This window comes from Podarcis vaucheri, assembly GCF_965113315.1.
Source record: "Podarcis vaucheri genome assembly, chromosome: 17".
Lineage (NCBI taxonomy): Eukaryota > Metazoa > Chordata > Lepidosauria > Squamata > Lacertidae > Podarcis > Podarcis vaucheri.
In genome coordinates this window covers 35068832-35091770 of record NC_138755.1, presented here as the reverse complement: position 1 = coordinate 35091770, position 22939 = coordinate 35068832, and the positions used below count along the sequence as shown (strand labels likewise).

General features: G+C 44.7%; 3 protein-coding genes across 4 annotated transcripts in view; 2 read left to right on the top strand and 1 right to left on the bottom strand.

Moving 5' to 3' along the window:
- The window catches only part of WRN (WRN RecQ like helicase), a 57882-nt gene extending 41034 nt beyond the window's left edge, over positions 1 to 16848 (top strand). The window contains exons 26-35 of the mRNA XM_082204563.1: positions 501 to 573; positions 2215 to 2288; positions 3912 to 3984; positions 4774 to 4886; positions 5473 to 5587; positions 6298 to 6429; positions 10498 to 10660; positions 11394 to 11617; positions 13869 to 14009; positions 16049 to 16848. Coding sequence (XP_082060689.1) covers positions 501 to 573; positions 2215 to 2288; positions 3912 to 3984; positions 4774 to 4886; positions 5473 to 5587; positions 6298 to 6429; positions 10498 to 10660; positions 11394 to 11617; positions 13869 to 14009; positions 16049 to 16168 — 1228 coding nt within the window. The 3' untranslated portion in view covers positions 16169 to 16848. The remainder of the gene's footprint in view (positions 1 to 500; positions 574 to 2214; positions 2289 to 3911; positions 3985 to 4773; positions 4887 to 5472; positions 5588 to 6297; positions 6430 to 10497; positions 10661 to 11393; positions 11618 to 13868; positions 14010 to 16048) is intronic.
- The window catches only part of PURG (purine rich element binding protein G), a 228491-nt gene that overhangs the window by 46820 nt on the left and 158732 nt on the right, over positions 1 to 22939 (bottom strand). The window lies entirely within an intron of this gene.
- The window catches only part of GTF2E2 (general transcription factor IIE subunit 2), a 28306-nt gene continuing 24519 nt past the window's right edge, over positions 19153 to 22939 (top strand). Inside the window, exons 1-2 of one of the 2 annotated variants that reach the window (XM_082205193.1) lie at positions 19153 to 19352; positions 21318 to 21484. In XM_082205193.1, the coding sequence (XP_082061319.1) occupies positions 21322 to 21484 (163 nt within the window). In that variant the 5' untranslated portion in view covers positions 19153 to 19352; positions 21318 to 21321. Of the gene's footprint in view, positions 19353 to 19541; positions 19699 to 21317; positions 21485 to 22939 lie in introns of those variants that run through there. The other variant, XM_082205194.1, reaches the window with a different exon arrangement.

Sequence of the window (22939 nt, the reverse complement as noted above, 5' to 3'; positions counted from 1 at the left end):
CTAGTTTTTGGAGGAGGAAAACAAGAAAAAATATATTCTGAATCTCAGAAGCCAGAACAGCAAGAGGGATCGCTGCGCAGTGAAAGCAGCAATCCCTCTTGCTGTTCTGGCTTCAGCGATAGCTGTGCAGCCTGCATTCGGTCCATAAGACACACACACACATTTCCCCTTACTTTTTAGGAGGGAGTTACAGATAGGTAGCCGTGTTGGTCTGCCATAGTCAAAATAAAAAAATTCCTTCCAGTAGCACCTTAAAGACCAACTAAGTTAGTTCTTGGTATGAGCTTTCGTGTGCATGCACACTTCTTCAGATACACTGAAACAGAAGTTGCCAGATCCTTCTATATAGTGAGAAGGTGGGGAGGGGTATTACTCAGAAGGGTGGTGGGAAAAAGTGAGTCTTATAGAGCAAAAAATACGGTAAGACTTGGCTGTGCATCTTGCTGTTGGAATGGTTTTTGCTACCAGTAAAGCTGAGATAATTTCCCTTCTCTTTCCAGCTATCGGCCGACCTCTTCGAACACCAGTAATTCCTCCTATAGAACGTCACCTCAGTTGACAACAGAAAAGCAGGTCTGTATGGTAAAAACCAGCACTTTTGCATCGCTTCTTGCCTTCTAGTCAAAGGCAGTGATCTGGTCAGGCTATCTGTCAGGCATGGCCAAACTGTTGCCTTCCACTTGTTAATGGAATGCAACTCCCATCATTCCTGATTATTGACTATCTTGGCTGTGGCTAATGAGAGCTGGAGTCCCAACAACATTTGGAGAACTAGAGGTTCAGCACACCTGCTATATATGATAGGGTGGCAGGATCAAGCCTAGCTGCCCAGTCCCTGGGCACATATTTCCTTGCTCTGGAGTTGCTGTACACGTGATGATTGCACAGCGATGGATGCAAGCTTGGCTAAAAGTGAGCTTGCATACCACTGTTAATTTTTCCTACTGATATGGAGCCCCATGAAAAGTTGGGCATATTCTATGATGACTTCTCAAGTTAGTGCAGCAGCTCTACGAAGCATGGTTCTCTGGCAGACAAAACACAGCTTTGTTGTTGTTGTTGAGTCGTTTAGTCGTGTCCGCCTCTTCGTGACCCCCTGGACCAGAGCACGCCAGGCACTCCTGTCTTCCACTGCCTCCCGCAGTTTGGTCAAGCTCATGCTGGTAGCTTCGAGAACACTTTCCAATCATCTTGTCCTCTGTCGTCCCCTTCTCCTTGTGCCCTCCATCTTTCCCAACATCAGGGTCTTTTCCAGGGAGTCTTCTCTTCTCATGAGGTGGCCAAAGTATTGGAGCCTCAGCTTCAGGATCTGTCCTTCCAGCGAGCACTCAGGGCTGATTTCCTTCAGAATGGATAGGTTTGATCTTATTGCAGTCCATGGGACTTTCAAGAGTCTCCTCCAGCACCAGAATTCAAAAGCATCAATTCTTCGGCGATCAGCCTTCTTTATGGTCCAGCTCTCACTTCCATAACACATTCCATTCTCACTTCCAAAACACAGCTTAGGTAACTATATGGTTTCGCTTAGCATGTTGTCTGAATCTGGGTGTGTGGTTTAACTCTTTCAGATAAGCCATGAGCTGCCACCAAGGTTTGTCCTTTGATTTTTCAGCTTGTGGTTTGTGTTAGAGAGAAATGGGTTTGAAGGACATACTAAGCTGCTGTTGCCTGTCTGAATGTTTGCACCAAATCATGGTTTCCCTTAGCAATATGCACAAATGAGATCTGTATCTGCATTCCTTCTCTCATGAAAGGTGTTTCAAAAGGGACTTGGAAATGAAGCCTTAGAATTCTATATTGTTTTAAAGATTTCTTGGATACTGTAAAATTAAAAGATTGATTGATTGATTGATTGAATGAATAATGTTTATTCCGTTAGTCCATAGACTATAATAGAATAAAGTAAGATACCAAGACTTTAATAAAAGTGTATCAATCACAACTGAAATAAATACATAAGATATATACACAATAGACCTTAGGCAGGTGAAGTCAAGTAATCATCTCAGGATACATTTTATATTCTCCTGTCTTCAGATCTCCATGAGAGTTTACAGGAGTGGAATCTAAAATGATTTTCTGAAACGAGATGCATTCCGTTAACACATTATCAAATTACTGATATTATTTTGAGTATTTTACTATAAATATTTATTCAAAGTAAATTTTTGCGTTTGTATTCATTTTCTGCTTTGGGATTTTGCATTCCTGAAGATGTCTTTGCATGAAAAGTTTTCGTATCGAGAAGCAAGTAAAGTCTCTAGAGAAAGTTCATCCTTGGCTAAAAGGTAATACTTCCAATGATTATCTACCTTCTACCCCCCCCCCCAATATCTTTTTAGATCTCCTTCTTCCATCTAGTCTTCCTATGGTCTCTTTAGAGAATGTTGGTTGGGTCAGCCGCTGTAAGTGGGACAATACAGTTACAAAAGCCCTTTTCTTTGTTGCTACAATTAGTAATGTCAATCATTTCAAGAGTTTTTGGTTCTTTAATAATCCGCCCTTTAAATGATTAATTGATGACTAAATTACCACAATAGCCAAAGCACAATACAGATGCATTGGCGAAAGACTGAAGGGTGTGTAAGACAACATACAGTTGAATAAGCAAAAACCCACTCGTCGTTAGATGGGAAATCAATCTTTTTCTAGTTCCTATTACAGCAGCCTAACAGAACCAACTTGGCCTAAAAACTCATCAACATGCAGGTCTGCAGGCAGTCATCATCACTGATTAAATAACTAAAACTTGATCAAATCTTCAGTTCTAATGAAAATACAGCCTTTTGTGCAATAGTTGTTTTAATGTAAGTGTGGGCACGCTTTAGCTTAGTGAGAGATTGTGTGTGTGTGTGTGTGTGTGTGTGTGTGTGTGTGTGAACTACAAAATCCACCAACTGCAGCCAGGTGCAAAATAAGGGTAAAGAGGCCAATTGCATACTGTACCACATGAACTGGGATTATCTGCATATATAAGATACGGTTTTTTATCTGAGTTTAAGATACGGTTTTTTATCTGAGTTCCTACGGAACAGGGATTCTAACAGACTATTTTGGGGGTGGGGGTCGGGGAGCCTTTTGGTTGTTGCTCTTGTTAAATGATTGGGAATCAGAAACATGCAATCCACTGCAATTCATCCGGCGACCTCCCTTTTGCCTGCGCTTGCATGTAGACTGCTGGGTGGGGAAATAGCTGCATAACCATGAAATACATAGATAGGCATGCAGGCCTGAACTGACACGAAAGTCAGGCTTTTGGACATTCCTGCTCCTGTCCACATGTTCCACAAACACGCCCTCCCTTTGCTGCTAGTGGCAGCTGTCCTGGAGCTTTGTCGTCCATGGATGACACAGTACAGTGGGTTCTGGATTCACTCATTGGTAAAACCTTCCAAGTAAGGCTGGGCAATATCTGGTTTTCAACATCACGATATATCACCAGCTAAACATAGCAACAGATTGATATATCATGATGTGTGAAATAAGGATGGAGCTGTACAAAGGCATTGGCTGGCTTCACCGTTTTTCCTGCGTCGTGATTTTTGACAGCGCCTGCTCTTGCGATTCTCTGCCCCCTGCATCAGGCGGGGGGAGCTGAGCTGGAAGAGTTAACAGGAGCTGCAGGAATTGAGAGAAGCATTAGCTGGCTTCATGGTTTCCCCCACATTGTGATTTTTGCATAACACACACACACATACACCCTGATTCGCAGTATATTGCCACATCAGAAGTTATGAAACCGAGCTCATCATATGGACTTCAAACCAGTTTGGGGCAATATATCAATATATCGCCTATCTCCAAGGATATTTCCTGAATATTTCAAGGAAAAGGTGCAGGGATTTTTGTGTCAGTTGCTGGATAAAGGGGCTGAATTGAAGTTAGAACACTTGCCTCCTTTCTTTTGATAGTGCCACAGCGCAGTTGCCACGGCTTCTGACCCCTTCAGAATCTACTGCATCTCTAAGAGAGAAGGAATTGCAGGTGAGTATGTCAACTGAAGTGATTCCTTATTTGATGGTATGTTTACTGGGGCTGTCACCTGATTAAAGAAATCTTAGTGGATTAGTTTTATGAGTTGCAGATAATGATGAAGTTTCCTGGAGTGAAGATGTCCTCTCGTCTGATGTGCATCTGTCTTCAGCATTCTATATATTTTGACGCTGGGTCAAGATGCAGCTTTTTGCACAAGCATTTAGGGGTGGAGAATGAGACCAGAATGCCCTTCCCATTGTAGTGTTGCCTTTTCTATTAATGTTTATGTATTACACGGCTAGGGACGCGGGTAGCGCTGTGGGTTAAACCACAGAGCCTAGGACTTGCCGATCAGAAGGTCGGTGGTTTGAATCCCTGCGATGAGGTGAGCTCCCGTTGCTCGGTCCCGGCTCCTGCCAACCTAGCAGTTCGAAAGCACATCAAAGTGCAAGTAGATAAATAGGTACCGCTCCAGCGGGAAGGTAAACAGTGTTTCCGTGCACTGCTCTGGTTCACCAGAAACGGCTTAGTCATGCTGGCCACATGACCCGGAAGCTGTACACCAGCTCCCTCGGCCTATAGAGTGAGATGAGTGCCGCAACCCGAGTTGGTCACGACTGGACCTAATGGTCAGGGGTCCCTTTACCTTTACTTTACCTATCTTCATCTTCATGTTTATCTTCAGAGTCACATACCTTTTGGGTTTACTCACTCAGGACATACACATCCCCATTCGTCCTCTGAGACCCTCATAGGCATCACAGTACAGCCTTCACATGTTGTCTTTTCCTTTAATAGACAATGCTATATGGCAAGCTAGTGACAGCCCGTCAGAAACTGGCGAATGAGAAGGACATTCCTCCAGCCGTACTAGCAACCAATAAAGTGCTGGTTGATATGAGCGTGATAAGGTAAGCCTTTATTTTGGTTTGAAGAAGAAGATAAACCTTGTCTGACGACCTAATAATTTATGCCAGCAAGGCGAGTCTTTTCCAGGGAGGATGATATGATGGGCTGTCATTGCCCACTTTACAGTAGTCTGAGCTAAAGCACTACAAAAACTAGCAGAATCTATTTGACCAGAGACCATAATAGGCTAGGACACAGGGAGCAGGGAATGTGTGCACAAACCACACCAGCCAAACTTAAGATAATCTTTATGTAAAATGCAAATAAAGTATTTACACATTCAGTTGAGAGTTGTAAAGTGTTCCAGAGTCATCAAATCATGAACATACATGTGCAAATCAACACAGAAGATTGTTCATGACTTAGAAATGGCACTGGTCTAGAAGATTTCGTTACCTCTTTTAAAACCTGGCACCTTCTTACACGTTCTTACTCTCTTAAGGAAAGCAGTCTTCAGGAATTTTTCAAGGTCTCTTACAGAGGCTAAATTATTAGCAGTGATGGTAGTAGCTTGTATTAACCTACATACACCTTATGTATCGAAGCTCATGGTGTTAAATTACAGAACATCTCCAATATTTCCTTCAGGCCTACAACTGTGGAAAACATTAAGAGAGTTGATGGCGTTTCCGAAGCGAAATCTACCATGCTGGCTCCTCTCCTGGTCACAATCAAGGAGTTCTGCCAGGCAAATGATTTACAGGTCAGATGTAATTGAATTAATGTACTGTATCTGGTTTCCCTCCCCTGCATTTATTTCCTTAGGGTTCAAAAGGGCTTTAAAAAGGATTGTTTTGACTTTCAGCAGAAACCCACTGATGTCTCTGCCCTGCAAATTTCTAGGGCAAGGGTAGGCCCATTGCAATGAATGGATTTGAGCCTTCCACGGCTGGCTGACCTTGGACTCTCATCACCACACAATCAAGCGATTGGTGGGAGTTGGTGCTGCTGCTGTGGCCTCTGGGGCCCTGAAAGTCATCATGGCCCTAGTCACAAAGCAAAGTAGTATTTTCTCCCTTTTGTCCTGTCCCAGATGAGTATAGAATGTGGAAGAAGTTTATGCAGGCATTGCAGAGGCATATAGGTAGCCATCAGCATTGCAGGATTATAGAACTGCTTAGCTCAAGGAGTCTCAAAAGTGACACTAAAAGTACCTTTTTCGTGATTATTATTTTTTAAATGTGAATATAGCCAATGCAGAGTGTAACGTGGAAGATAGCTTCATAAAATTCTTTGAATCCTAGTCGCTGTTTTGGGTTATCTGTAAAACATTGTCTAATCTGGAAAAATATAGTTAGCTTTCCGACGGTGTTCAGCCATCAACATCATTTGCTTAGTTAGTGGTTTTCCTTGAGGTTTTAGGATTTTTTTTTAAATAATAAAAGCTTGCTTGTTGTTGTTGTTGTTGTATAGATTGATGTCTTCAAGAGTTCTGGATCCAGAGATCAGCCAGAAATAGATCTTCAGAAGGATGGCGGATGCAGCACTCTAACAGAATCGGAACGCACAACTTACACATTGTTTCAGGAAAAGAGCATGTCATTGGTAAGCTCCTGAAGCTCCAGCTGTGTTTCATAGCTGCTCTGCTTTAGAAGGATTATGATCTATTTCGGTTAATTTTGTGAAATTGAAAGGTGTAAGACCGGCTGCTGCTGATGCATAGTGCAAGCCACAAGTGAGCTCTGTGGCTTGGGGAGAACACTTACAGTGGTACCTCTGGTTACGTACTTAATTCGTTCCGGAGGTCTGTTCTTAACCTTAAACTGTTCTTAACCTGAAGCACCACTTTAGCTAATGGGGCCTCCAGCTGCTGCCGTGCTGCCAGAGCACGATTTCTGTTCTCATCCTGAGGTATAGTTCTTAACCCGAGGTACTATTTCTGGGTTAGCAGAGTCTGTAACCTGAAGCTTATGTAACCTGAGGTACCACTGTATTTGGAACAGAGTGGCAGAATGTTAGGATTCAACAAGGTTTTAATTCTAAGCACTGCTTATCTGGATGTATAAGGCCTCTATATGCATGCCCTTAAACTGGAACTGGATAGGGTGCCAGCTGTATGAGGGAGACCCATGCAACCTGCCCCACCAACTTGGTTGTGATAAGTCCACATGTACCACAGCTGCATAGGATCTAAATATAGGGAATTGGCTCCCACACATGGAGAGAGGGGTTGTCCCACCAAAGTCAGTGGAATGTAACTTTCTTAAAAAAAAGGCTTATAATAGGATAGTCCTAGAATTGCCACATTTTTTTTATGTAGGCAAAATATCTGTGCCTTTCATCACTTCCTAACAGGCAGACATGGAACGCGGGTGGCACTGTAGGTTAAACCACAGAGTCTAGGACTTGCCAATCAGAAGGTCAGCGGTTCAAATCCCCGCGACGGGGTGAGCTCCCATTGCTCGGTCCCTGCTCCTGCCAACCTAGCAGTTCGAAAGCATGTCAAAGTGCAAGTAGATAAATAGGTACCACTCCGACGGGAAGGTAAACAGCGTTTCTGTGCGCTGTTCTGGTTCGCCAGAAGCGGCTTAGTCATGCTGGCCACACGACCCGGAATCTGTACGCCGGCTCCCTCGGCCAATAAAGCGAGATGAGCGCCGCAACCCCAGAGTCGGTCACGACTGGACCTAATGGTCAGGGGACCCTTTAGGCAGAAATCAGCAGAAATCAGGCAGAAACAGGCAGAAATCAACTAGTGAAGCACTTCTTCACACTAAAACTCCATATTAGGAAAAGCTTCACCAATTAATGCTTTACTCAACTTAAAGAAAGGCACAGAGCCACAACAAACCCTAGGTTGTATGGCCGAAGGGCACCATTTAATGTTTGGCAAGTCTTGTTCAATGGTTGTAGCAGAAACAATAAAGTAGACTTAAAGAAGGCTAACATGTTTATTGTGGCATAAGCTTTTCTGATTTGGGGCCCACTAATACAGTCTACAAAGTTGAGTGTGGCCTATGAAAGCTCATTTTATTCAATAATTTCTATGCTACTTAACTAAAATTGCCTCTAAGGGGTGTCAAAATACATTTGGTAGTGTGCTACTCTTGTTGTGTTTACTGTTCACTGCTGTTTCTTAAAAGGGTTTGAAACCTATATTCTGTTAAAGCCACACCAAATGTTTATTTGCTTTGTTTTTGAAGGGGAGGGAAGCAATTGTTCCCCTAGTCCCACTAAATAATGTTATATTCTCCACTCTCTTTTTGTCATTTCTTTACTTCTCTGTTGTTGTTGTTTTCTACTCTACTGGTATTTTGCTGCCTTCTTCCTGGGAACAATCTTACACGTGCAATCCCAGCCAATTGGCAATCAGGCCACGAAGGTGGCGACATGATGCCGTGTGGCTGTACAGATTTGGTTATGGGGCAACATTGCTGAGCATAAGTTAGAACATTTCTTCTAGGATCAGCATTGTTCTCATTTTAAAGGGAAGAGCATATTTTCTTCTTTTCAGAGTAACCTCCCTTGCCCGCCCCCCAAAAAGTGCAGCTAGTGGGATGCATTTTTTTTATTATTAAAGATTTTCTTGTTTTACAGATGTATGTGTAATGTCTCTAGCATTTTTTCCATGTAACATTTTTACAATTCCGTTTCATTTGTTGAGACATTAGGGGGAGGGGAAAAAAGGGTGGAGGGGGGAAGATAGGTGGGGGTGGGGCCGGGTGGCAATGTTTCTATTATGCTTAATGTATGTAGGGTTTGGTGTCAGCGTTGCTTGTGCAGGTTCTCTGCTGTTCATTTGTGCTCCTTTGGTGGTGAGAGAGGTTGGGGTTAGGGTGTGGTTGTTTGTGATTGGCTGTGGTGGTCTTTGTTTTCGTGTGTGATATGAGAAATATGTAAAATAACTAAGCAAGTATTAGACATCACCCCAGAATTGGCCCTACTAAACATCTTCCAAGACAACAATGCCCATTTACACCACAAAGAACTCATAACCCACCTACTTTCAGCAGCCAGAAACACCATAATCAGACACTGGAGAGACCTGTCAGGAGTAAGCATGGACCAATGGTACCAAATAGTATGGGAAACAGCCCTACTAGAAAAATTAACCAATAAACTGAAACTGGCACGGGGACAAACAGAAGAAGACGCCTTCACCCCGGTATGGCTCCCCTTTATCACATACACAGCCCAACAAGACAATGACAATAATCCACCAACAGCATACAAATCAATATGGGATGCATTTTTCACCACTGCTGAATATTGTCATTGAACATGACCTTCCCCCTACTTAGTCCTATACCTTATTTTGTTACACTTATTTGTCACAGAGTGCTGCTGTGCAATGATGCTGGGGGCTTGCTGCCTGCTCAACTCCCTCCTCCCAGGAGTGTTCCTTGTTAGATAGCCAACCAATTTAAAATGCCCAAGGACTAATTAACAAGGAGCAATAATACAATTAGTACTAGGTAATTTGATGCCTTGTATCAAATAACCATTGATTACAGGGTGCACCCTGGTGTCTCCTGTCTGGGAGAAAGTCAGCAAACATAACATACAGCCGTCCTCTTTATGGGAAGAATATAATTGTCAAAGTGTAGATAGTTGGTGCATAAGCGGCTGCTTAGGGTGTTCAGTACTGAAAAGTAGTGTTGTTTTTTTAACCTGAATCTAAATATATTCAATAGTGCTATTACTAGTGTATAGTTTCACTTATAGCCCAAATAATTTTTCAACAGGCATCTACCCTCTAGAACAGTGATGGCCAAACTTGGCCCTCCAGTTGTTTTGGGACAACAACTCCCATCATCCCTAGCTAACAGGACCTCTGGTCAGGGATGATGGGAATTGTAGTCCCCAAACAGCTGGAGGGCCAAGTTTGGCCATCACTGCTCTAGAATTACACAATTAAGTTCAACATTCAGACTTTTTTTAAAATATTCCAGCATTATTAGGTGCAAGCAACTTGGGATCTGCAGCCATCACTGGTAGCTCAGCAAACCTGGGGTTTTTCACATCCTGCCTGAATCTGTAAAAACACAAGCACAAAAAATATCTGTATGGAGAGACCACAATACAGTCTTACCTCGGGTTACAGATGCTTCGGGTTGCGCGTTTTTGGGTTGCGCACTGTGCCGAACCCGGAAGTACCGGAACAGGTTACTTCTGGGTTTCGGCACTCACGCATGTGCAAAAGCACTAAAACATGCTATGCGCAGAAGCGCCGAATCGCAACCCATGCGTGCGCAGACGCAGCGCTGCGGGTTGCGAACGTGCCTCCCGCACAGATCACGTTCGCAACACGAGCGCCCACTGTATATATCTGGGTGTGGTGTGTTTGGCTTGGTGGGTCATTGGTCTGATATATTCAGTAGTGGTTAAAATCGTCGTTGCGCTTTATAGCCCCCAAGAGTCTCCTACACTTTCTCTGTTGCCAGATATTATTAACAGGCTATTTAGGGTGCTAAGATGGCAGCCCTGTGTCAAGTTATCTTCCCTTTTCTACTCCCAAGCAAAGTATAGTGAAGCAAACCAGAAATTGCCAAAGAACTATCTCTATTGCTAAAGAACTATTTCTCTTTCTGGGGAAATGTATTTTCAGCTATAAAGTTTTGATGGCCAGGCTTAATGTAGCTCTTCTGATTGCAGTCTTTCTTGTTTCCTCAGGAGAGTATAAGTGACCAACGGTCTTTGCCTCTTACTGTGGTTGGCACACATCTATCCCAAGCCTTGCAAGCTGGCTACCCAGTCAATTTACAACGTGCCGGTCTCACTCCTGAGATACAAGAGATGATCACGAAAATCATCCAAAACCCTCCCATCAACTCAGGTGAAAAGTTCAGCCAAGCACTGCAGCCTCTAATAAATGATATTCTTGAGATACGGACAAAATATGAGAGCTTCAGTACCTTTGAAAATGGCCCATTCCTGGGCAAAGATGAGCCTAATTAATTGTGATATGAAAAGGGCACCTCATAATGAAACTGCCAGTGTTTCATCAAAACACGTAGAGTTTAAACTGGAAAAAAGAAAATGGTCCCATCTGCACAACTTTGCAAATTCAGAGGGAAGATGTAGAGAAGATAATAGCTTTTGTTTTCATTGGTGTTTCTGAGATGAATTTGTGAATGCTTATTAAGATAACCTACATTTATGAGGTTTTGGCTTTACAGAATTGGGGTTGGCATGTGCAAAAATGATTGGAAATCCCCATTATTCTATATTGTTTTATCCAAAGTTCAACTTTCCCTGGACCTTAAAAAAAAAAAAAAAAGTAATTTGCCTGCTCTGTATATAGAGGTTTTTTTTGGTTGTATCCAACTAAATTTTACCATTGAAATTGGTGGACCTAAGTTAGTCACGTCCATTAATTTTCATGGGAGGAATGGGACTCAATAGTTGAAACCTGCTGATGGGACTCATTCATTGCATCCTATCCAACAGATCTTTTCTGATGCAAACCTAAATATGATTTTGTGGAAATTTGAGCAGTTCTTCACAGTGGGGTTTTTTCCTCTTACCAAATAATAATTATTGCATTGATGTTTTTTCCCCTTTCCAAGATGTAACACAAATGAAAGCCATTAGAACACTAGTCCCTGCAGATATTGAACCGTATCTTATAAGAATGACCATTGCACTGCTGAAGAAAGGGTACAGAAGTCGGCAGATGGGACAGGAGGACGATTCAGAAAAGCAGGGACCAGCTGGAGAATCTTCATGTCTACAGACGACAACAGTATCCTCACAGAAGGATGGGGAGAAAATTACATGGATTAAAACAAAGGTTTGTAAACAAAGTTATACAAAGAAAGAGAGAAAGACACTGTCAAACTAATTATGCAAGAAAGAAACAAAAAGTGGTTTGGCGTCAGTGGTGTTTTGATTTATATCCATTGTCCCTTTGCACCCAACTGCACTTGCAGTTGTTTCATTGCCTAGCAATGGACAGAATTTCAGTTCTGTTTCCCCATATTTTTGCAGCAATATGGGATGCTGCATAGCCTGGTGGGATGTTGCCCCTGGCTGCGGGGCATCTTCTGACACTTTGAAGCCTGGCAGGAAGTCGCCCTGGGCCATGTGGCATTTCCTGACGCTGCATGGACCAATACGGCCTTGCGGGTGAAGGTCACAATGAGAGGAGGTCTGGCTGGCCTCCCTCAATGCAACAGTCATGCATGCAATGTGCGATGCATGTGTCGTCACACACACTGCATGGGTTACGTCAGGCCCCACCCCCCAGTGTCGGGCACAACTCTGTGCCTGTGTCAGTCACAGTGGCCTTTGCAGGACACGGTAAGCCAAACCATGGCTTTGCAAGACACCCCCCCCCCCCGCAAACTTGTAGTTAGGAGGGAGAAAGCTTAAGCACGGGCCTGGGTCTGGACAACAGGTTTGTTGTTGTTGTTTAGTCGTGTCCGACTCTTCGTGACCCCCTGGACCAGAGCACGCCAGGCACTCCTGTCTTCCACTGCCTCCCGCAGTTCAGTCAAACTCATGCTGGTAGCTTCAAGAACACTGTCCAACCACCTCGTCCTCTGTCGTCCCCTTCTCCTTGTGCCCTCCATCTTTCCCAACATCAGGGTCTTTTCCAGGGAGTCTTCTCTTCTCATGAGGTGGCCAAAGTATTGGAGCCTCAGCTTCAGGATCTGTCCTTCCAGTGAGCACTCAGGGCTGATTTCCTGAAGAATGGATAGGTTTGATCTTCTTGCAGTCCATGGGACTCTCAAGAGTCTCCTCCAGCACCAGAATTCAAAAGCATCCATTCTTTGGCGATCAGCCTTCTTTATGGTCCAGCTCTCACTTCCATACATCACTACTGGGAAAACCATAGCTCTAACTATATGAACCTTTGTTGGCAAGCTGATGTAATAATACTGTTTTCTTTTAGAAGCATGGCTCCACAGCTGCACCTAGTGGGAGCAAGGGAGAACTCCAGGCGAAAAGGGTACTTTGTACCATGGGGTGGGACGGGAGGGTTCATACATGCAAGCCAGGGTTGCATGAGCTTGGATAGTTCAGTTGGTTAGAGCGTGGTGCTGATAACACCAAGGTTGCAGGTTCAATTCCCGTATGGGACAGCAGCATATTCCTACATTCCAGACTAGATGATTCTCAGAGTCCCTTCCAATTTGATGATTCTATGAAGGGAGGACATGGAGGTTGATGGTAAAATCAGCGCAAAGCAGAGCTGCTGAATGGGATAAAGAGGCTTTGGAAACAAGGTTGGAAATGTGAAAATAGGGTTGAGATGGTGAATGCATTGCATTGAGGAACCAATTTGGGTCAAAATTATGACGCAAAGGGACTGGAATGATCAGTTTTAAGGATTTCCTCTTCCTTTTGATGAGAAGCTATTTTGCACTTTTTATCCAGTACATTTTAACAACAATTAAATTATACCAGTGTATTGATACACTTCTTGGTTTTTTCCAAGGAACTTACAGATTCTTTGTTTTGGTTAATCACCTCTGACATTATAATTTTGTATGGGATAGAATTCCAGGAAACCTAAGTATCCATAAAAAAACCCATGTAATAAAATCTTATTATTCTTTATGTGTCTGTTAACTGTTTTGGAATCCAGCACACACCCCGCCCCGGGTTGATTTAATTTTCTTTTTGTATTTTCTTTTCCCTCTCTTTTGGTTTCCCCTTTGATTCTTGTGTTCCATCCATGAATATATTTTCCTTGCGTAGAACAGCTTTTCCACAGGATTTGGTTGTCGGCTTTCTTTTCGGCAACTAATTGTTTTAGCATAGTTGAAGAAAGTGGAAAGCATGACAGTGTACGTGGGGCTCATTATTTAATGATAAGATGAAGCACATGTGATGCAGGCTTTTGTTCCTTAAAAGCAATATCCAATCTTTCAGTAAACTATGAGTGTTTGCTCATACAAATTACCAAATGAACAGTAGAAAGTGTTACGTGCACAGCATTATACTGTGACTGATTTTCATGTTAAATCATTTTCTATTTCGGTGTTTTCGTTCAGTAGCCAATGGAATGTTTGTCATGGTTTCTTTTTCTTTCAAAGGTAAAAAGCAATAATGAAGAGCAAATTCTTGGCACGAAACCAAATGTCCAGAGCCATCAGGGCGCTATCAAATTGGCCTCATGGAATCAGACTTCACTCAGTGCTGAGGAAGAAGATCTCTTTACTGATTCCCAGTCACAGGTAATGTGGTCAATATATCATATTTACATTTGTAATTATTGTGGTAAGAATTTACTTCTGCACCACATGTTCTTACCAGACAACAACTACCAGGCTTTTAGAAGACATCTGAAGGCAGCCCTGTTTAGGGAAGCTTTTAATGTTTGATGTATCACAGTATTTTAATATTTTTTTGGAAGCCGCCCAGAGTGGCTGGGGAAGCCCAGCCAGATGGACAGGGTATAAATAAATTATTATTATTATTATTATTATTATTATTATTACCCAGGGGAGGGAATACCTTTAAATAAATTACAGAACCAAGAGAGTAACAGCAATCTCAGTGTCCTGTAGAGACCTGGTTTATTAAAACCGCACAAGGAATTGTTTGTCATCTCTCTTCCTTCCCTGTGTAGCCCCTGTAGCTTAGCATCTTGTCCCCCACCCTGTTGAATGGATTTGTGGGTATACCTACAGCAATCTAGGAAGGCAGCCTTTCCCAAATTCTCTTTTAGCCAAATTCCTGGCTTTCCCCTGCCCTCAGGAGCTCAGAATTCAAAGTTCCACCATTCCCTCTCACACAAAGGTGGAAGTGAGGAACCCAAACAAATGCAAATCCCAAACCATAGCTGAAATCATCATCATCATCTTTATTAATTAATTAAATTTGTATATCACCCTTCACCCAAAGATCCCAGGGCAGTTCACAACAGAAAAATACAAAATGCCAATACAGAATAAATGATAAAACAAAAACAAACCAATAACCCCTCTCCCACAAACACATTTAAAAAGCCATAGAATAATCAGCTGAACACCTGGTTAAAGAGAAATGTTTTCGCCTGGTACCTAAAGATATGTAATGAAGGCGCCAGGCAAGCCTCCCTAGGGAGAGCATTCCACAAATATGGAGCCACTGCAGAAAAGGCCTGTTCTCATGTTGCCACCCTCCAGACCTCTCATAGAGGACACACACAAAGAAGGGCCTCAGATGTTGATTGCAGGGTCCTGGTCAATGCACATGGGGAGAGGCAGCCCTTAATCATGCATAGATTTGATTAGGTTTCTGGAGAAAGTAGTGATGTAAAAATTGTGATATTTGATTGAAAATTAGATATTCAATACAGTGGTGCCTCACAAGACGAAAAGAATCCATTCCGCGAGTCTCTTCGTCTTGCGGTTTTTTCGTCTTGCGGCTTAGCGGATCAGCTGTTAAGCGGCTTAGCGGAGCACCACTGTATACAGATTTTGTTCTAACTGTCCCGATATTATTTACATTTAACTTTTTAGATCAGGGGTCGGCAACCTAAGGCCCATGGGCCACAAGCAGCCCTTGGGGGTCGTTTAAGCGGCCCATGGACCCCCGCCGCCTGCTTGGTTGGCTCCCACGCGCTGTGCTTAACTGGCATGGAGCAGAGTGAGGACCGCCTTCTGCGATGCTGGCCGGATTCCCATTGGCTGCAGGAAGCTCCTGCAGCCAATGGGAAGCTGCACACGCCTCCTCTGAGCTGGAAGGAGCGCTGGAAATAGCGTTTGCACATGCCCACCGTGGCGTCTGCAGGACCGAGAACTGGCCCAAGCCACAAAAACTTTGCCGACCCATTTTAGATAGAAAGCATTAGGCTTGATTTTTGTGTGCCTGCATTTTGTGACTCTCATAGGCTGCATTCCATCTCCTTATCTGACCTCAGAGAGGCACAAATGACATGGCCAGCCAGAATATTTTGCTATGTCTGTTTTGATTTAGCACTGGGATGTTAATCCAGCACCTGTCCTTGAAGCTCTTTGACATGTTTTGGGAACTGGAAAGTAAGATAGCAGATTGAAATGTCAGCAGCCCCTAGTGAAGGGCTGCCAGCCAAGGTAACAGAGGTTAAAGTGCAAAACCAAAAGTTGTGGGACACTCCAAGGAACTTGATAGAAGTGTGGAGTAATGTATCTTTATATCCACTTCCTCTGCGCAGGCAGGCTGGTAGGAACACAGGCAGTTGACAGTATGTGCAAATAGCGGTATGCAATAGTGGGGGGAAATGTGTTTGATTTCTTCTTTTCTTTTCTAGACATTGTCTCAGCCTTCCAAGAGGAAGTTACCAGGGTGGATTAGGACTTCAGGAGAAACTGTTCCTCGTAAAACTCCCAAGAAATCTAAGGCTGGAGGAAGCAAAGGGCTCTTTGGCTGAACATGGAGATATCATAAAACTATGTTTAGATATAAAAACTGGATCAAAATTTTATACTTCATTCACTTTTCTTCACTCAGTCTGACTCAGTGAGACATTTATGAATATCTCTTTTTTCAAAATACAGAACATTGAGAGGAAAAACTCTGTTCATTTTTTACCACACGAACCTATGACTGGATGGGCTTAAAATTAGCCCCAATTATTGAGTTGGTTCACATGCCGGGCTTACCAGGTTCTGAACCTTGAGGTGAAGAAGAAAACAGCAGTGGATTAAATCAGATTATACAGTGTTGCAAGGCAATATTCAGTGTACCACTGAATATTGGCATGCTGAAGAGTTTCAGTAACTTTGGGGGAAAGAACACAGAGTACACTTCGAAGAACAGTTGAAGCCTGGGAACAGTGCATGTAGCACCTGTCTTCTCCAGCTGCCCTGTTAGTAATATCAGTAGGATTATTGCTGCATAAAATGGGCAATCCACATTTTTTATTTTTGTGACCATTTCTTTAAGGAAGGCAAAAAATGTAACCCAACAGCAGGATATTGTGGTGCATAACTAAGTGGTTGTCAGATTGCTTTACCCTTTTGAATATTGTTAAATTGTTAATATATTATTTTCTATAACTTCCACTATTTTTTGCACTTTCTTATAAATAAAACTTGTTTTTCATTAAAAGTTATTCTGTTTTGTCCAGTTATGAAGGTTGATGGTGAGAAGTAGACAGAAGTTTAAAAATTATTTTTAAAATCCATGCTGAAGAATTATAGGTATTTTCTAATGAATTGCCACCTAAAATAATTTAACCCTTACTCCTTAAGGACCAAAACCCACCACCCCTTCCTCTATGCCACGGGTGTCAAACACAAGGCCCGCGGGCCGAACCCGGCCCGCCAGACCTCGTCATGTGGCCTGTGTAGCCACCGTTCTCGCTGCTGTTCTCGCCCGTCCAGTGCACCATCGCCTGGTTGTGCGCCGCGTCGCCTTTCAGCACGAAGGAGGTGGTGAGCAGAGAGGCCGCCTCTGGAGGTCCCCCGCCGGTCGCCCGCCTCGTCCCGCAGGCTGCCGCGTCTCTGGTGGCCGCTCCGGTCTGGCGGGCGCGCTGCCCAGGAGGCGCCCAGCGCGAGCAGCAGCAGCAAGCGGAGCGGAGCTGCCCGGCCGGACGCTCCTCCGCGGGCCCTTCAGCCGCTGCTGGCGCCATGCTCGGCCTCCGCTGTGCCTGCGCCGCCGGGCAGGGATGCGAGTCTGGCAGGCGAGGCGCGGAGGCGGAGTACGGGAGCGAGCAAGCCGAGATGGAGGCGGGAGCACGGCGCGGACGCATGCCGTGGGAAACAACGTGCCAGCAGGGCTTCCATGCCAGGCGAGGCGCAGCGCTGCCCTCTGCCGGCGAGCCCCACCGAGCCCTGGAGCCCGGCCGGCCGCCTTCCCCGACGGCTGCTGGCAGCAGGGCTGCAGCAGGCACGCCGGAGCAAGTGGATGGGAGCCCGGTGCCTGGGCAAGCGAATGTCCCCCTCAGCCTCGGCTTGCCACGGAGGGCAAGAGGAGGCGGCTGCCTCAGGCAGCAGGATCCACAGGGGCAGCTCGGCCCGTTGTGGAAATGTGCTTCCTCCACCACCGCCAGATTTGGGGCCATGCGGGCGCCTCACCCGCCCCGAGCCAAGGGAGCACAAAATAATGATAACGATGTCTATTTATTCTATTGGGGGGGCACCAAATTTTGTCCTCACTCAGGGTGGGTGCCATATTACCAAAGTCCGCCCCTGCCCCCCTCAATGGGATTTGAAATCCAGGGATTTGAAAGCCAATAAATTCCTAGGAGTGCCCCTGTCTGTACTGAGTAAGCCCCTCAGCCCCTAAAAGCAGACGATACCAACTTGCCAACATTGTGATAGTGATGTTGTGATACGGTAGCGATATATTGCAGTGTTGAAAAGCAGAGGGAGGAACAAGCAGCATTGGCCCCGTCAGAAACTGGGCTGCAACCGGCACATCTCTCCCCCCCCCCCCAGTGCCTGGCACAGGGAGGAGGCAGCAACAGGCGGAGAAGGAAGAGAAGGCGCAGACAAACCCCAGCCACAAGACACAGTCCAGTAAAGGTGCCCTCAGACTGGGCCTGCACAATGTTATGATACATCACCACAGGGGCAGACTTTAGTAATCTTTCATAACAGGGGTGTCAGCCTGAATAAAATATTGAGGGGGGGCAGGTAGGCCCCACCTCACATCACCATCATAATTTATTACTGGTCAAAGACCAGCTCGAACCTCACATAATTTATCACATGCCACACACACCCCATTTAAATGTCAAAGCCCATCTACTTCTGGGGTCTCAGCCTGCTCAAATATTTTAGGCCGATACAACCGGCCCTTTGAGGGTGACCAAACTGCTGATGCGGCCCCCAATGAATTTGAGTTTGACACCCCTGCTCTATGCACACACACAAAATTTGACTTTTTATCTCCTTACTCTCCAGAATTCATGGATACTTAATGTATTTGAAGTATTTAAATACTAAGAGCCTAAAGAAACAGAATTTCTTTTCGTCTGACACCTAAGTGACAATAAAAGGGTCTCCAGGCAATAAAGGGGTCTTTCTTTGGGAGGAAGTTCCAAAATTTAGGAGCCAGCAAAAGCTCTTTCTCCAGTTTATGTGCTTCAGCAGCCTTCCGAAGCCAAACGTTCTCCAAACACAAAAATGATAGCAGATTTGAATTCCTCATGCCCCCCAAAAGTACTTTTAAGACCCCTGCAAAAATTAAGTTTCACCCCAAGACCCGCCTTAATCCCACCCCCCACCTTGCATGCCACCAACCAATACGCTTTCTCTACTTTATCAGCCAAGTAATAGGAGTGAGGGGAGGAGAGAGAGGAACCCTTTTGCTCCGCGCATGCGCCTTTCAAACAATCCTCCCCGTTGCCGGAGCAACGTAGGGATGTACTTCCGGGTTCATATTATAAAAAAGAAAGAGCATCGCTGCGGTGACGTCACGTCGCGCCTCGCGAGCAGGATGGGAAATGTCGGCGGAAGAACTGCGCGCTAGGAAGCTGAGCCAATAGGGAAGCAGCACGAGCCGCAGGGCTCAAGTTGGTTTCCCAAACCCGCCCCCCCCCCATACAAACACTCTACCCGTCTCCCGCCCAACCCCACTCCCGCCGTTGGGGTAGTCTCGTGCGCGAGGTGAGTGGTTTGGCGCGGGCGCGCGCGCGCTCAGCGGCACCCCGGGAAAAAGGAAAAAGTGACCCCCCCGCTTCTGAGGGAAATTTCTCTCGTGGTCGCCTTACGCTTCCCCATGCCCGGAAGCTGAGAAAAGGTGAAAAGTGGCCCCTGCTTTTCGGGGAAATTTCTCTCGCGGTCGCCTTACGTTTCAGAGGCACCGTCACCCGCCCCACAGGACTGTCGTTCCCTTCCTCGAGGAACCCTCAGAAACCTTGCTCTGTGGTCGCGCGCAGGGTCTCCCTGACGATTTCCAGGGTTCCTCAGGGATAAATACCGCCAGCAGTTCCATAGGCACTCCATAGAGTAGGTGTGTGACCCATATGTTTTCAAAACTCTTCGCAGAAATAGGAGCTGGCTGGGTAATGCTTAATACTCCTGTAACGTAGACTCTTGAGAGTCCCATGGACTGCAAGAAGATCAAACCTCTCCATTCTGAAGGAAATCAGCCCTGAGTGCTCACTGGGAGGACAGATCCTGAAGCTGAGGCTCCAATACTTTGGCCACCTCATGAGAAGAGAAGACTCCCTGGAAAAGACCCTGATGTTGGGAAAGATAGAGGGCACAAGGAGAAGGGGACGACAGAGGACGAGATGGTTGGATGGTGTTCTTGAAGCTACCAGCATGAGTTTGATCAAACTGCGGGAGGCAGTGGAGGACAGAGGTGCCTGGCGTGCTCTGGTCCAGGGGGTCATGAAGAGTCGGACACGACTAAACGACTAAACAACAACAACAACAACGTAGGCGGTGCTATTGCTTCACATTGCAAGAGGTCTCAGGCTGAGAGAATAATTGTCTGCAAGGCCATGAGGGGAAAGCGGACTCACAACTCTTCAGCTGCCCATTTCCCTTTTGAACATAGAATAAAAACAGGATGTTGCCTTGGAATTAGCAGTCTTGGGAGGCTCCTAGTCTTGAAGTGCTCCTTCAGGGCTGAGCAAGACATAGTCAATACAAAGTTTTGTACTTATGAGCACACACTTGCCAGTTACCTAAAACTGTGGAACCCTCGTGACCAGGAAAGTTAGTGTATTATAGTGGCTAAATATGTGATACAGGAAATCCACAATTCACATACTGCCTCTGCTGAAAACCTACTAGATGGTCTTTGGCAAGATGCTTTCTTCAGCCTTACATCTGCTGTTTGAAGATAATGCTTATGAGCTTTACGGCATGGATTTAAGCCAAGAAGTAGTGAAATAGTGCTTTGAGCAGCCGCTTTGAGCTGAGTATTCACCTTCCTGTGGTTCGTGAGGAAAACATAAGAAGATTTGGCTTCCATTTTCAAGTAATTGTGATTACATGCTATATCTGACCCAAGAACTATTGTTTAGGAGACTGGTTTAGGAGACTGAGCGAGGATCATAAAGCTTGGTTCCTAAAACATGCTTAGCACAACCACAATTTATCTGTGTTCACATGTAACCATGATTAGTTGAAAATAGGAGCTAATGCTTTTGGAGGGAGGAGTGAGCACACAGGCTGGAAGTTCACCCAGACGCTCCCCTGTAGTGTTAAACTATAATTTAGTTTTCTTTATTTACAGTACTTCTATCCTGTTTTATAACTCATAGAAACTTTTAAAGTGGCATACAAAATATTCCAACAATAAAAATCAAATTCAAGTGTGGTATTAGGAACAGAAATAATGTGCCAATCCCATGGTACTATGATTATTCAGGGGGCATTTTCTGCCCTCATTCTTAGTCTTCCATGGTGTTGCCCTTCAGCCTCTGCCTACTACAGTTCCCACTGATGTCCTCTGAGGGAAATAGAGTGGGACTGACTAGCTAGATCTTGTTCAACCCATGGTGAAGACAACTCTTCCCATGTTAGTGGTTGACAATGTCTGAATGCAACTGTTATGTATGATGTAAAGCTCTGTATAAATACAACACATTCTCACTAGTATTTCACTTTTTTTGACAGAATTATGGATCCAAGCTTGCTAAGAGAACGAGAACTTTTCAAAAAGCGAGCGCTCTGTACTCCGGCTGTAGAAAAACGTCCAGCACCCTCTTCTGATTCCTCATCTTCTAAGAAGAAGAAGACAAAGGTAGAGCAGGGTGGATCTTCAAGCTCAAAACAGAATGCAGGTTCGTGGGTTCTGCTTTTGGAGTTTAAGCAGAAACTATTCTTATGTCCTATCCTTCCAGCACATTGAGCTTTATGTATACATAACGATCTGATTAACGTGTCACAATGAACCACAGTTGAAATAAATGTGAATGTGCATTGTGCTGGTATATGCTACTGAAATCTTGCATGTTTTATGCCTCACTACTGCCGCACTTAGGGGACGCAGGTGGCGCTGTGGGTAAAAGCCTCAGCGCCTAGGGCTTGCCGATCGAAAGGTCGGCGGTTCGAATCCCTGCGGCGGGGTGCGCTCCAGTCGTTCGGTCCCAGCGCCTGCCAACCTAGCAGTTCGAAAGCACCCCCGGGTGCAAGTAGATAAATAGGGACCGCTTACAAGCGGGAAGGTAAACGGCATTTCCGTGTGCGGCTCTGGTTCGCCAGAGCAGCGATGTCACGCTGGCCACGTGACCCGGAAGTGTCTTCGGACAGCGCTGGCCCCCGGCCTCTTGAGTGAGATGGGCGCACAACCCTAGAGTCTGGCAAGACTGGCCCGTACGGGCAGGGGTACCTTTACCTTTACTGCCGCACTGCCACACCCAGATTTGCGGCTGATTTCTCTCCAAGCAAACCACAAGTGACAAGCCAGGAATAAACTTTGGTCTCCATTGGTTTCTTAATCCATGGAGAAAAACAAACCATAAGCCTAGGTTTGGACAAGCCAGACTATGGTTTGTTTCCTGGCAGGAGTAGGGGAGGAGTGAAATGCCTGCAGTTTTAGTAGCATTCACAAGCTCACTGTTCTTTTACATTAAACCATAGTTTAATTGTGGCTTAATGTTTTAAGATGTTTTATCACTTGTTTTTTGCTGCTCTGGGCTTCTTTGGAAGAAAGAACAAGATATAAATTTAATTAATAAATAAATAGATAATGTGCAAACCAGGGCACCTTGTATGTTTTGTGGTGGGGGGTCGGGAACAATTTAGATCAGCTAATGACTTGGGGATGGAGAAGTTGGACTATAAACCTTTTCTCAAAAAATACTACTACTAATAATAATTGACATAACAGAAATGGAGCTGAGGGACTGTTTTTCTCGGTTTGTGGTGCTCCTTCAAGAGAGAAGTAATATTATCTGAACTTTCATGCAGCAGAGCTGTGTTGCTAAAGTGATTCTAGCTCTCATGATAGTATTTTGTTAGTGTTTATAGTTTTTTTAATACAGTTTCCAGTTACATGAGTGAGGCTACTGTGTATTTCTACTCTTAAAAGAAAAAATTAAATCATCAGTTAAGATTCCAGTATCCCATTTCTGGGCCTTTATGTTATATCATAGCCTAGAAATGTGAGAGATGGAATTAACCCTGGCTTATATTGAGATTTCTGTTTGAGTGGCAGGTTTTTTTGCAGCTGGTGATAGGAGCCCATGCAGGCAAGTTAGGAGCAGTAAGGTAAGGAGACTTGCTGGGCACTAGCA